Genomic DNA, 13675 nt, shown 5'->3' with positions numbered 1-13675 from the left:
TTTGCCCAAAGTAACTTCTGAACTATGACACCTTATGCTTAAAAAAAACTAAAAAATAAACAACTTCAATGATAAGAAGCTACTTTAGAACTGAAAACATCTGGAAATTCTTTGACAACTAAACTGATGAGAAGATGAGGTTAAGCAGTCTGGGAAGGTATGCATTTAGTACAGAGATGAAGAACTCTAACAGGAAGGACTGTTTGCAAACATGAAAAAAGAGAAGAACAACTACTTGCAGAGAAAACATGCAAATTATCAATAAAGAATTCTCAAGACAGAGTATTCCTATACTGTAGCAAATAATCAGAAAATGGATAATGACAAAAAGATTTTCAGGAATTAAGTTATCTGCATAGAATATAGTTACAAATTCCTTATTGAACTAAAATTAGGTTAGAAGAAGGGTTAGAATTAAATGACCTTTAAGGTCCCTTCCAACTCGAACCATCCTATGAATAAACAATGCCACCATCACATAGAATTAGACCATCCTTGGTGGCTGACGTCTGGTTTTGAAGGGCTACATTCGTACACTGCAGGGAAACCACACAGCTAACCAGGTTCCCTCAATATATGTAGGTTCCCATTTGATTTTGTCTCTCCCACCCTTCAACACCCTGCAGAACAGTTGAGTTTTATAAAGGAAGAACAGACTCCAACCTTTAATAGCAAATCTCAATCAATGAAATCATAAACAAATGCATTTGATACCCAGACTAGCAATTGAAAATGGCAACATGGGAAAGACTCCTGTTTGCAACTGAAGTAAACAAAATATTCCAGAGTCTGGTAATGGCATGCTTCTGGGCTGCTTGTTGCTGTTTTGCATTGCTTGTTACTGTCTCATGTAATGAAGGTATTTTTCCTTCAAATTCTATTTTAGCAGCAATATTGATTGTAAGATCTTTAATTCCATTAACAAGAGAAAAAATTTTAAGCATAAGAAGAACACTAATCAAAGCTAAGAATCTGACCATCTGTCCTCTAAAAAACTAAGTGGTATACATGACAAGCAGTTAGTTTAAAGATTGTTCTAGCAATTAATATACAGAAGAAAAAAAAAAGAATAAATGACATTTACATCAGTTTAGTTGGTAAGTTCTTTGTACATAAGCAAGCAGGTCCTACCAAAGCTGCTAAATTTTAAATCTCAAGTTGGGTCATTGGAATCTTTTAATTGCAAAAGCATTTAATATGTTGATAGGGTATCACCAGAAACAACTGTCTGGTACTGAAAAATCTAGTACAGTAATTTTATATAAATTTAAGTGCTAGCATATATGTTGCTGGTTTCTGGAAAAAAAACCAAGTCACTTCTATTTTAAAAGAAAATATGTCAAATTAGGATTCACAGAAGTTTTTAACCTCTACTGGAATAATAAAAATTGATATTTTTGTTTGCAGCACTTCAGGCTAAGAACATCGCTCACATTTGACCACTCAGGCTTTAAATCCTTCGGTTTTGGGAAGCAAGGCTGCTGAAGTGGCCTAAAGCCAGTCCCCATCAAAGACCTCTGTTACAAACAAAGTAGTTAAAAACAGATGTTTTTAAAATTCAAAATTCTGAAAGAGTAGTGAAGAGCAGTTAACACTGCACAATTCAAAAAGAATCTGCTAAACGAAGAAAACAACAAATGACCCATAGCCCAAAATGCTGAGGAACGATCCGCTGGAACAGCGGGAAGCACAGAGCAGCCTGCTGCTCACACTCCCCGAGCACAGCGCTGGATGCGGGAGCTTTGGGCTGGTGAGAGCAGCAGAGGTACAGGGGAAAAAAAGGAGTCACTGCTGGAAGGGTCCCTGTGGTAAACAAAGTAAATCAGGATGCGAATGCCGCTGTGCAAAGCACAGTTTGCAACGCGAGTAAACTTCTGAAGGGGAATGTGAAGGTGGCTCTCCCACTGGGCTATCTAACTGCACCACAGATCCACCTCTCTCTGTCACAAGCCATGAGGGGACACAACCCACAAAGGCAGGAGCCTGTGTCACACCAACTTAATAGCAGAAACTAAATGCAGACGTTCAAAAAGTGAGGCTTGCGTTTCTGCCAGCAAAGTCAATAAAGCAAGCTTTGAATTTCCCCGTTTTTTCCCTGATTGTATGTTGTATCTCCTGATCAGAAACAAGATTTCTCATTCCTAGTCTTGACTTCTCTTCTTTGAAGTTTTAAGGCAGTTGGCTTTCCATTGTAGAATTTTGAATAACAATTCCAATTTTTGACAGTGCTGTATTTACTATATACACCAGGAAAAAGAAAACTACTGATGCAAAATAACATGTCCTCTGCTATTTATCCAATAACAATAAAAATAAGTTTAACTCTACTCAACCCTGCTATTAAAAGAGAGTTATCTACTTTTTACATACCCACGCTCAGGTGCAATTTTTAATACACTCTATCTTTATAGGTATATGGTTTAAGTATGCACATTATCTGACAGAGGTGTTCTGTTGTTTGAACGGGCTGTATCCAAGTTCACAGGATGCCTGTTAAGAGTATTATATAGATTTTTAAAACTGCATGCAGAATTGGCCTTTGCTTCTGAAACAAAAATTCAGCAAGTAGGGTGTGTCAGTGCCATTTTAAGAAAATTTGGTTTATTAAGGTCCTTTTAACACCTTTTGCCTAAGAGTCAACAAACACTATACAAGTCAACTGCCTATTAAAAAAAAGTCTCTTTTTGGTTGTGGAATTGCCATTAACAGACATAAAAAGTAGTTCTCCCTATAAATTTATCTTCTTAATACTTCAACCAGCTTGTGTCTCTTGGCTTTATTCCACTGAACGGCTGAATAACCAAACCCAGCATTACTGTTCCTCTACTGTCGTGGTCTGTCTTTCTGCCTTTCATGCTGACACCATTAAGTGTTTAAGTAATTACCTTAGAACATTTGTGAAAAATAAAAGTTTTTACACATCCATCTGAAGTGAATAAGCACATCCTGAAACACTGGCATTTTACTATGATCACATACAGTTCCACCACAGAGTGCTGAATAATGCATTTCCAGTACGACTGCTTATTCAATTTGCTTGGATCTTTGATTTGTTTTTCTAAACACTAGCTTAAGGTAATGCAATTTTTGTCAACATTGCATTTATTTTCTTGCTCTCACATATCTACAATGTATAAGATGCTACTTCCAAACAAGACACTAAACAGAATAATTTAGAAACATATTTAACAAACAATTATGTACAAAAATGTTCCATAGGCATGAGCCCTGAGAAAAATCTCAGTATACTAGCACTATTTAACTGTCAGTGTCTTGTTTGGTAATTCACAGCAATGCCTACTAAAAACACACATCTATCCTTAGTCAATGAAAAGATGGAGAATTTTAGTAGGTTTCAAGGATAATATATATATTCACTCAATGCACTGAATTTCTTAGAAAATGAGCAGAACTTACAGAAAATGATGAGCCATGCTTTGAAACTGCAACTGGGTAAATTTCATCTCCTAGATGCACAGAGAGCTCCCAGCTCCTTCTCTTTGATTTAGCAATAGGAATTCTAAAAAAGAAACAGACAGAAGAAAAAATTTTAACAGAGATTTCATGCTTCTCCCAAGTTAACCAGAAGCACTTGCCTCATAGGATGGTCCTGAAGGATATAAAATATGATTAATCTATAGACACAGTTGGAGAGCATACTTGAAAAAAATATATACTAAATACATTTTTCTGTCAAACAGCACATAAGGAGAAAACACACTCTTATTTTCTTTCTAGATTTGCCTTGACACACTGGGTATACTGATAAAGTTATAGGAGGCCCTTGAATGCAGTCAGCACTTGCTGCAGAATTAGCTCAAACAGGATAAAAAGCAGATGAGAAAATGGGCTGGCAGGAGAATAGCAACAGTGGTAACTGGAGCAGTCTTTTCAAGGGCAAAATATAATCATTATTTTTTTAATCTCATTCTCAGTAAACCTTAACTAAAAGCCAATTACAGACGAAAGATTCAGCCAAACAAGTAATACAAGTAATTTTATAAATAATATACATTTTTAAGTATCTCATCCACAGAGCCCTTCAAGCATACTGAAAAAATAATGATGTATCATCACAGCCCACATGGAGGATTATTCCTGCAGCATTTCGTGACTGCACCATTTATCAAGTAATACAGGAAACCTGAATCTTTTCAACTTAAAAAAGCACACACCTGGCAGCAAAGGAATGAGGACTGAGCCTCCATTCTTCGAAGTTCAGAGTGAAACATGCAATTTTCAGCTATTTTATTTAAATGTATATTCATTTTCAATTTCCTCATTCTAACTTCTCAAGTTTCTTCCACTTTGCCATAACAACTGGCATCCACAAGCATATTACAACTTTTCTAATGAGTGGTCACCATAGATTGCCACAAGCAGGCACCACATGGCCTAAAGGGAAGACAGGAAGGTATAATTTAAACTCCATTAAAACAAAAATACATTTTGGTAGAGCTTTTCTTCCACACCATTTAGATTTTTCTGTAAGAAATCTGTAGGGATAATAATTTTATCACCTTTACATCTCTCTTAAGGATCATATCTGCTATAATATTAATCTATTGCACATTATAGCACTTACTACACCTTTGCAGCCTTCAAAGTCTTAAAACCTGTAAACACGTTATGCCATGTGCATCCTCCAGAGGATTCAGGTAACCAGTGAAGCACATCTCCCCAAAGAGAGTGCTGAGGTTTCCTGTGGAATCAACAGGGAGAAGCACTTGTGAGGCCTCTAGAGGCCACAGGAGGAGAAATGAAATTATCTGTCCAAGCCAAGGATAATACACTGACTAGCTAAGGATTTCAACAATTATTTTAGAACATCAGGTTTTTAGATACCTGGAACTTAAGAAAGAACATGTTCAAATACTTAATGAGGCAAAGAGCTTCCAAAACTTTTGCCTTGCCATGTTCCTGAAAAGGGAAAATGGAAATGCTAAATATATCAGACACAAATAGATGCATACTAATCCTTAAGTTACTTCTGGATGCTAGCCATGTAAGACCTACCTCAAATTTTACCAAACACCTTAGCTCACCTCCATCATGACCCTAAAAGTTCAGAAGACATATTTTATTTTTTAAATAACCTGCTCCTGTACTAACGATCCCAAGTGTCACCTTTCACATTTAATACAGTGACAATTGTCAAAACAATAAATCTGAGGAATTATCTATGGTTCGTTGGGTGCAATGTCATTTCTCAGCAACTCATATTGGAATTCCTGTATGTCACCAAACATTTAGACTGGCTGATAGGAAATGTGACAGACACAGGAGTTCCTGAAGAAGAGGAAGAGGAATTTCCTGCACAGGTAGCAGGCAGCAAGCTGAGAGATGTTTTCATTGTACTTCCTGGTATCGGAGCACCAGTAAAAAGAAGTACAGGCAGCACCTGGTTAGGTTCTCAATGATACTCTACTGCAGTGCAAGCAACAGGATTTAGTGGTTTATAGCAATATCATATTTCTTATATTAGAACTAGGACCACATCACAAACTCAGCTTAGTAGATCCGCTTCACTGGTGTCATGAGATTCCTTACAGTCTTGCTGGCACAGCCCTGCTTCATATTGCATTTGACTGGAAGTGACCTCATGAATCTGGCTGCTAGCCATCAAAGGAAAGACAGTCTTGTTCTCCAGCAGGGATTATTTTTGTTCAGTCCTGTCTTGCTGAGCTTTGTCAAGTGTATCTCCAAACAGGATGCATGCCTCTTGAAAGGCACGACTATCATCACTGCTTTGCCTGGGTTTCAAACAGCCACATAATTCCTCTCTCTGCAACACCAATGGCCAGGAGGGCAAGGTCCAGAACTGCATCAAGTATACAGCAAGTTGTACTTCCCTCCTGGAATTACTAGATCCCTTTGCACAGGAACATTTTTCATCTTTGCTAATTAGCTTTGCCTGTGGTTTTGTAACTATAACTGACACTGGCTATGACATATACTTACATTAGCTCATCACAATCCTATTTCTTCATTAAACCAAATTCCTTTCAAAGAAATTATCTTGTAGTAGACTCCATCTTGATAGGATTTGCGGGTAGGGAACATTCATATAAATAAGGATTACAAAGTCCAAAAGTAAGGATCAAAGTCTAAGTTTGTTGAATATGAAAACGAAGTTGCTCACGTCCATGAACTACTTTAGAAATGCAGAAGTTTCTACCAGGCTAGGAAATGAGATTTGTTGTGGGGTTTTCTGTTATTTTGTGGTGTTTGGGGTTTTTTGTAATCTGTACTGTCCCAGTGCATGGGAAATTATTTTTGTTCTTGGCCAAGGTTGCTCCCTTAGCTGAGATGAGAAGACTTGTAAGTCCTCCCAAAGAAAGCATCTGAACTCTGCATATATTTCACACTAGTTCACAGAAAACTCCCCAAACTTCTGGCTACTCTCAAAATATAGAAAAAATATAGAACTTTAAAAATTCTACATAACGGGCTGAAATCCAACATTATATTCACAGGAAAAAAAATCCCACTGAAAATAAAAACAGTGTAATTTTTGCCATCATAAAAGACATAAAGAAAACATAAGGCACTTCCCTTCCAACGTTAGATTCAGAGTCCACACAGTATATCTTTCCTAGGGTTCAACATGCCCTCCCTTTTTTTCTCCCAGTTTTGGCAAATGACATATCATCCAATAAAATTACTTCATTTGCATATAAAGAGCACTGGCTGCAGGAAGAAACACAAGTCTCACAGCAAGATGAATGCCAGGTGGGTGGGGAGCAGGGCCATGGAGAACTGTGCGCTGCTGATCCTTGCCAGGAGCATTACACACAAAGGGACAGAGAGAGCAAAGGCAGCACGGCAGCCACAACAACAGGAGATGGGTGGAGCAGGGGGTTAAAAACTCCTTCCACACTAAAAAGGGCAGTTCTGAATCTCTTCACTCCAAATTGCCTTCTAAGGGCAAGCATGACAAGCAAAGGAACACAGCTGAAGAGTGATGGCCTGGCTTTAAGTCATAAAGGGTTTACACCAAAGCACCAATTACAAAAACATGTAAGCAATGCAACAAGAAAAACAGCACCATTTGCCTGCTTAGTTATTTATTTTCAATTTCTACTGCTGTCTGTTCAACTAGAGATGATGTCTGTGTAGAAATGTATAATGTCCCTTTTACCCCCAAATGCCATGTGTGGAAGAGGAAGACACTAGAGAATAAGACAGCAACCAGAGCTCCTGGTTTCTTTGCAATTTTTCAGTGTGGAAAGCAGACAACTGCTAAAAATTTTAGGTTGGCACATACTTCCTGTGCTCATGGAACACATTAATTAAACTATTATGTATTCTAGTCAAAAACGAGTAATGAAAGAAAACAGATACCCACAAAAGCAAATCAAGTAATAACTCTGCCCTGGCCATTTTGATTGTCACCAATCAGAGAGAGGAACTCAGTAAAACTACAATTTTCTGCAGTTTGTGGCAAATAAACTTCCCTCTCCCTATTACTACTGGTGATGTAAATTAGTTAGGATGTCACCAGCTTCTAAAGTATCAGAAAATTGAGTATAGATTTTTTTACTTCCAATTCAAAATACGTGTTCTAATGCTGAAAGGGAAAACCCTTACAAATTCCTCTTCACTTCTGATATTTTTGCTGCATAATACTTTATGTAAACAGAGAAATCCCAAACCATCATAACAAATCCTCCCGTTTGAAAGATTACAAGCGTTTGAAAACCACATTATATGACACTCCATAAAGCTGTTTTTCAATTGTGCAATTACCTATTCAGCAGTTAAATAAAAGTGAAATATTGACTTAAAACAATGTTAATGGTCAAAGAATCATTAAGAAATCCTTCATCATAACTTTCACAGCAGGTGGCCTGTAAAATGATCAAGAATAATGTGCTGGATTCTGTAGCCACCAAGGTCAGTTTCTGCATACAAATCTTGCAAAGGGAGAAAAAAAGACCTTCAGAAAGTGGGCCATTCATCTGAACCAAGTTCAGAGAATTTCCAGCACTGTGAAAAGATATGTTATGCAAGCACATAGATGTATTCAGTGGGGGTAGACTGAACCAGCTACATGGAGACTACAAAGGAGCCCTCCCATGGCTCATGAATAAGTCGAGGAAATGATCAGAAAAAAATGCAGAGATGTTTAGACAGATGGCCCACTTAAAATGCCTGGGACAGGGCATAAGCAATTTTAATGAAACTTTAGATCTACCATATAAATTGTTTCTTATTTTCCCTGCCCTCCCCCCACCCTTCAAAAAAAAAAAAAATCAAGACAGGCAAATAGAAATTTAACAACTCAAACAGGAGCCTATCTTGTGATGAAAAAAAAAAAAACACAAATCACCAAACCCCCACCCCCCCCCCAAAAAAAAAGGGGGGGAAGCAAATCTCACACTTTTGAGCATTATTGGTTTAATAAGTTCATATGCAGAGAAATATCCTTCAGAGAACCTTCAACTATCAGATGAATAAAAAAAGCAGGGAATGGATAGATTAAAAGAATTCTAAACAGAAGCGTACTGCCAAACAAAACACAAATCTAAGCTTTAGTATCTGAGTACTTTCAACACTTTCCAACATAAAAGTTCATCATCACACAGAAAAGATAAAAGCAGTACTTTCACAGGATTATTTTAAGAACCAAAAATTATGTGCAGGGAACCTAAGAATCTGGGAATATTTTATTCAGCAATTTGAAATATTTTCTATATCTATTCACACACATTTTCTACATATATTCAGACTGGTCCATCTATACATATCATGTGCCCTTTTACATTAAAATAGGTTTTCCTTCTTTCTGCTTTCTATGTGCATACATATATACATACCACTTTCGCTGTGAATATGAAAATATACTATCATTAGACTAAATTATAGTTCTTCATATGTCATACAAAATAATAACCTCCACTAGCCTGTATGCCAGCTGATCAGATAAAGGCTGAAAGAATTACTCAACAGTAATATCAGAGAGATTTTACATTACATTTTCTTACGTATCACATTGAGACCAATAACAAATACGCATAGTTATAGCCTATACACTATTTGAATAGTGACCACAGGAAAAAATAAAATTACATGGAAGGTAAACTATAAAATAAAATCAATGCTTTAAAAGGATGCCATGGAGTGCACTGTGCTTTGATTCAGAACAGCATATATCTGGATGCTCCCTGTCCCTTCCACAGAAGCTTTTTGAGCAATTTGCATTGACATAAGAGCCTGCAATCCAGTGACCAACAAAAACCTCCAGTACTGAAACCCAGATGAGGGCCAAAGAAACAGTTAAAAATCTAGGGTGAATTTAGCTGCCCAGACCTCAGACTATGGCTCAATGCCTTTCATCTCCATTTAACTGAGAAATAACCTTGCAAAGAACCTGATCTCACCCTGGCTAACCTACTTCCACTGTGGAGGTCTCTAAAGGTGCAGGGCTTGGGTCCTGCAAAGAGAGACACCCTAATCCCAATGTTTTACAGCTAGCAACCTCAGCAGCCTGGCAGGGGCAAGGAACTAGGGGCTCCTCTGCCAAAGCTGTCTCCTCAGTCTTAACAAGAAATTATCCTCCAAACATGCAGAAAAACAACAATTCTAAGCCTCTTGAAAGATCTTTCTTGAACGATCTCTTTTAGATTTAAATCTATCAGGTATCTATCTGGGGAACTCACCACCCTAGTCTGCTGATGGTAGGAAGGAATAAGAGATTAATGGAGACAGAGAATTCATGGAGACTCAGGTTTGCAGCCTGATGATGCATTTTTTGGGACAAAAGTTTTGGCACTTGATCCTAATGACAGGAAATTTCTATGCACTTTGCATTAGTAAACTGTATGAAACAGTAATCCTGGGAGCTGCTAGTAGAGCCCAAGACCTCTCAGTTTCAGAAAAGCGTCAGACTGTCCAGTCCTCCAGCAGGCAACAGCATACCTTGAAAATTTCAAATACATAAATGTAAAATATATCTGAAACTAATTTCCTCTTCTATGACATGTTAGGGCCTACTTTAGTATTTGGTTTCTGTTGGAAAAAGCAGACATCACAAGCATTAATGCTGGATAAGAGATCCTGCCATTTGTCTTATTGCAAGCATTTGTGAAATAAGATGCAAGAAACATTCAAATCAAGTGTTCACAAGTACAGAGAAAATACATTTATTTTTAGTCTAATTTACAAGTCTGTGCTTCTATAATCTGTTTTTTTAACCATCTTTTATTTACCAAAGGAGGAACCACTTGCAAGCAGGTGTTTTTAATCAGATCAGTCAACAATATTGACTTGTGTGTGCTAACAAATGCTATGGAGAGAAAATTTGAAAAATCTGTTTGTCATCAAAAAATTAGGACTGTTTCTCCTCCAATTAAAGTATTTAATTTCAAAATTTGTTGTTTTCCAAAACATTTTTTAAATTTTTATTAAGAGATAACTTTGCGCAGTTGGAAAAACTAATAATAATAATCATTTCCTCCATAAAATGAAAACAGCAAACACCTTTTCCTATACAAATTTTCCTTTATTTCCTTAAGCAAAGAAACTTATTGTGCTGATACTTAAGAATAGTCTTACAATAATTATCTCACTTTCCTTTTATGTGTAAAGAGCTTCAGAACAAGCCACTGCGATACACACAGTAGGGAGGACTAAAGCTCTTCTGTTAACATCATCCAGTAGCAGTTATATACTTTCATATAACATAGTGGCATTGGGATGTAGCTGCCTGTTGGGCAGTCGATTTCCTACACCTCCATTCAAAGAAGGGCTGTTCCCAGTAATAATGTGCTATTTTTCACTTTGTATTAAGTTAAGAATGCTACAGGTTTGCTGTCCACATAAAAAACTAGGCGTAAGGAAATGCTAACCGACTAATATGAAAATGAGGTGATGTCTCAGTTTGCTAAGACTATAAGACTATAACATATAAGACTACTTTCCATACTCTCTTTTTTTGAAATATCCAGGCAAACTTCGTGCTAGGTTTGCTGTACTCATCTTAGTAGTGAAATCTGCCTACTAATCTTGAGCTCAATTGCCACCAACAGCTGTAAACCAGAATCAAAACACATTTAGTGCTTTAATCTTCTGTCAGAATTTCAGTTATTCACCCCCTCTTCTAAGAGAAGTTCTGGAGAGTATGGTAACTCAGAAGTAAGAGGACAATATACACGGGCTGTGAGAATATCAGTGTTGTACCTCAGATCTGGAGTTCTCAAAGCAAATTATCCCAACCATCGCCACTTATATTGCTTATATTGCTTCAGATCACACTGCAGAATGGTCTTGGGACGTGCAATCCAGTCCCTTTCTGATGAAGAAAGGCAGAAACCAGCTTCCAGAACTCCACGCAGAACACTCCAGTCACAAATGGGCATTCAGTTCACAAGACTAAATTAAATCTAATCAAAAGTCAAATACATAGAGTATGAGCTCCTCATCATGAACAAGACTGTACACTTGTACTGGCACACTCTCTATTGACAGCTAGATTAGGTCTTGAAGAATCCTTTATTCACATGAAGAGATTGTGATCTTGACAATTTCTGCAATTACATTCCCTCAAAATCCTATGTTTGGTATTTAGTCTGGATACTCAGGAAAAAAAAAAAAGCTCCTGACGCTTAAATTCAAGCTCAACTCCTTATTCAGTTGCCCCAGGAAAAGTTACAACAAGAAATGTTTAATATCTGCCAGTTCCTGCCCAGCTGAAAGCAAAGAAAATACTGTGAAGTGCAGCATATTTGAAAAATTGTTCTGCAATTGTGGAGGAGAAAATTCCTATTTTAGACTCAAATTTTAGAATTCCATTTTGAGAAACTCATGGCCTGAGATGCCTCTATCTTGTTAAATAATATCACCTTGAACAGATTGCCATTTCCACAACTACCACTAATTTACAAACTTAATAAAAAAAAAATCACATTAACCTATTTCTTTCTTATTCAGAGAAACACATTTGACCCACAGGCACTAACAACAAACTGTAATACAGTGTTTCCTTAAAGAACAAAGTTTTTAAAACCCAATATAATGAAACTTTTCAGTACCTGATGAACTTCCTAAAGTAGGCACACTATTAGGAGTGCGAGACAGCTACAACAGCAAGGGAAAAGATGTCAGAACAAAGCTGAGGAAATTTGGCAACAGCACAGAGAGCAAGAACACTGGCCTTCTTTTAAGGCCCACAAGGAACACAACATGCAAACTAAGGAAAAAATTTAAATTATACTAGCTAACCAAAATAAAACCCCCAACCTGTCTTCGGCCAAACAGAAAACACCTTTCCAGAGATCACCAGCTCCAAAAATCTTTTTGAGTTTTTTGTTAAGAGCTGTGTATTGAATGCTGTCTTTCCTGTGGTTTACAGTTTCATTTAGGTCTCTCACCCTTTTGATCTGCCAATCCCCTTGGAAATAACCAGATTGTATTGCCAGAAGTATGGAATTTCTGCCACATTTTGTAGGACTCACGATTTGACCCGATTTCTCCAAAGCCTGTCAGATATGGAATAACCCAAACACAATTGTTTAAAATAGAATTACTCATTTTTTCTGTGCATTTTGGAAAACACAATGCTTGCACCAGATTTCAGTAGAGTTCCAGAGTATTCTAAGAGCTCATCTATCACACAGCTGCAGCAGAACCAAGAGCCCATCCAAGAGCTTAACCATCTCATGCCAATGAAATCAGTTTGGGAATACAGCTGTATTGAACATGTTTTTCCGTTGTGCTTTCTCCTCTGTAAGAGACTTAATTCAGGCAATACATAGAATGTACATTCAGGACAGCCCACAGTCCTGCATATTTTCCTTGCTAGCCACCCTACATGCCATAATGTAAGAAACAGAAGCTGGCCAAGAGCTGTGATTCATTTGGAACTCTCTTTTTCTAGGCAGCGCCTGGCTTTTCAAACTACATGCACAAGAACTAGTGCTGGGTGACAACACAGGTATCAACAATATATCTACCAAACCACAGGTAAATGTGACTACAGCATTTGGCCAGAAGTACTCAAGCCAGTTTCAACAAGCTATATCACAGCTACTTCCTCCCCCTACATGTAAGAAATGTGGCATATTTCATGGATTCTAAAGCTTTGTTCTCTGTTTCTTCTGCACTAGACTCCCATGAAACAGATTAATGCCACTAATTCTGTTCACTTAAAGAAAAAAAAAAAATCATAGCAGATGAGAAAACCCCCAAAAGTCCATTAAAAATTATATTAGATAACATAAAACATGCCTATCTCCAACAAGCACTCGTACGCCATGTCTAGACAACTACAGCACATAGCAGAGCTCAGTGACTCCCATTACCTTCCAGGCATCACCCCCTACACTTCCAGCTCACATCCAGCACTCACAGCACTGAGTTTTCACCACCTGGTATTAACCATCTTTTCCCTTCTCAACTAATGGAAAGAGAAAGGTACCTCTCACAATGAGTTAGACCTGAAATTGGCTGAACTACCTTTACGTAATGCTTAGTTATATTTTTTACATTGCCTAGGCACTGCAACCCTCGGCCACAGAAATACAGGCATCTGAGAACTTAAGAGTGATACATATTCAAAAGATGATAAATATCTATTGCCCTCTATGTATTTTCACCCTTTTAATAAGACAACTGCCGTTGTTCATATTATGGTCTCACAAGTACAGAGAAAAAAAGACAATAAGGAAAAAAATGT

At 37.4% G+C, this 13675-nt stretch overlaps 1 protein-coding gene across 5 annotated transcripts in view; it reads right to left on the bottom strand.

The window, feature by feature from the left end:
• Positions 1–13675, bottom strand: part of PCCA (propionyl-CoA carboxylase subunit alpha) — a 268217-nt gene that overhangs the window by 101525 nt on the left and 153017 nt on the right. For all 5 annotated transcript variants that reach the window (XM_072931572.1, XM_030276646.4, XM_072931569.1 and 2 more), the window contains one exon: positions 3418–3520. In XM_072931572.1, the coding sequence (XP_072787673.1) occupies positions 3418–3520 (103 nt within the window). The remainder of the gene's footprint in view (positions 1–3417; positions 3521–13675) is intronic.

This window comes from Taeniopygia guttata, chromosome 1 (assembly GCF_048771995.1).
Source record: "Taeniopygia guttata chromosome 1, bTaeGut7.mat, whole genome shotgun sequence".
In the NCBI taxonomy this organism is placed as follows: domain Eukaryota; kingdom Metazoa; phylum Chordata; class Aves; order Passeriformes; family Estrildidae; genus Taeniopygia; species Taeniopygia guttata.
Note: the sequence above shows the minus strand (reverse complement) of the source record. Positions and strands in the feature narration are given on the sequence as shown.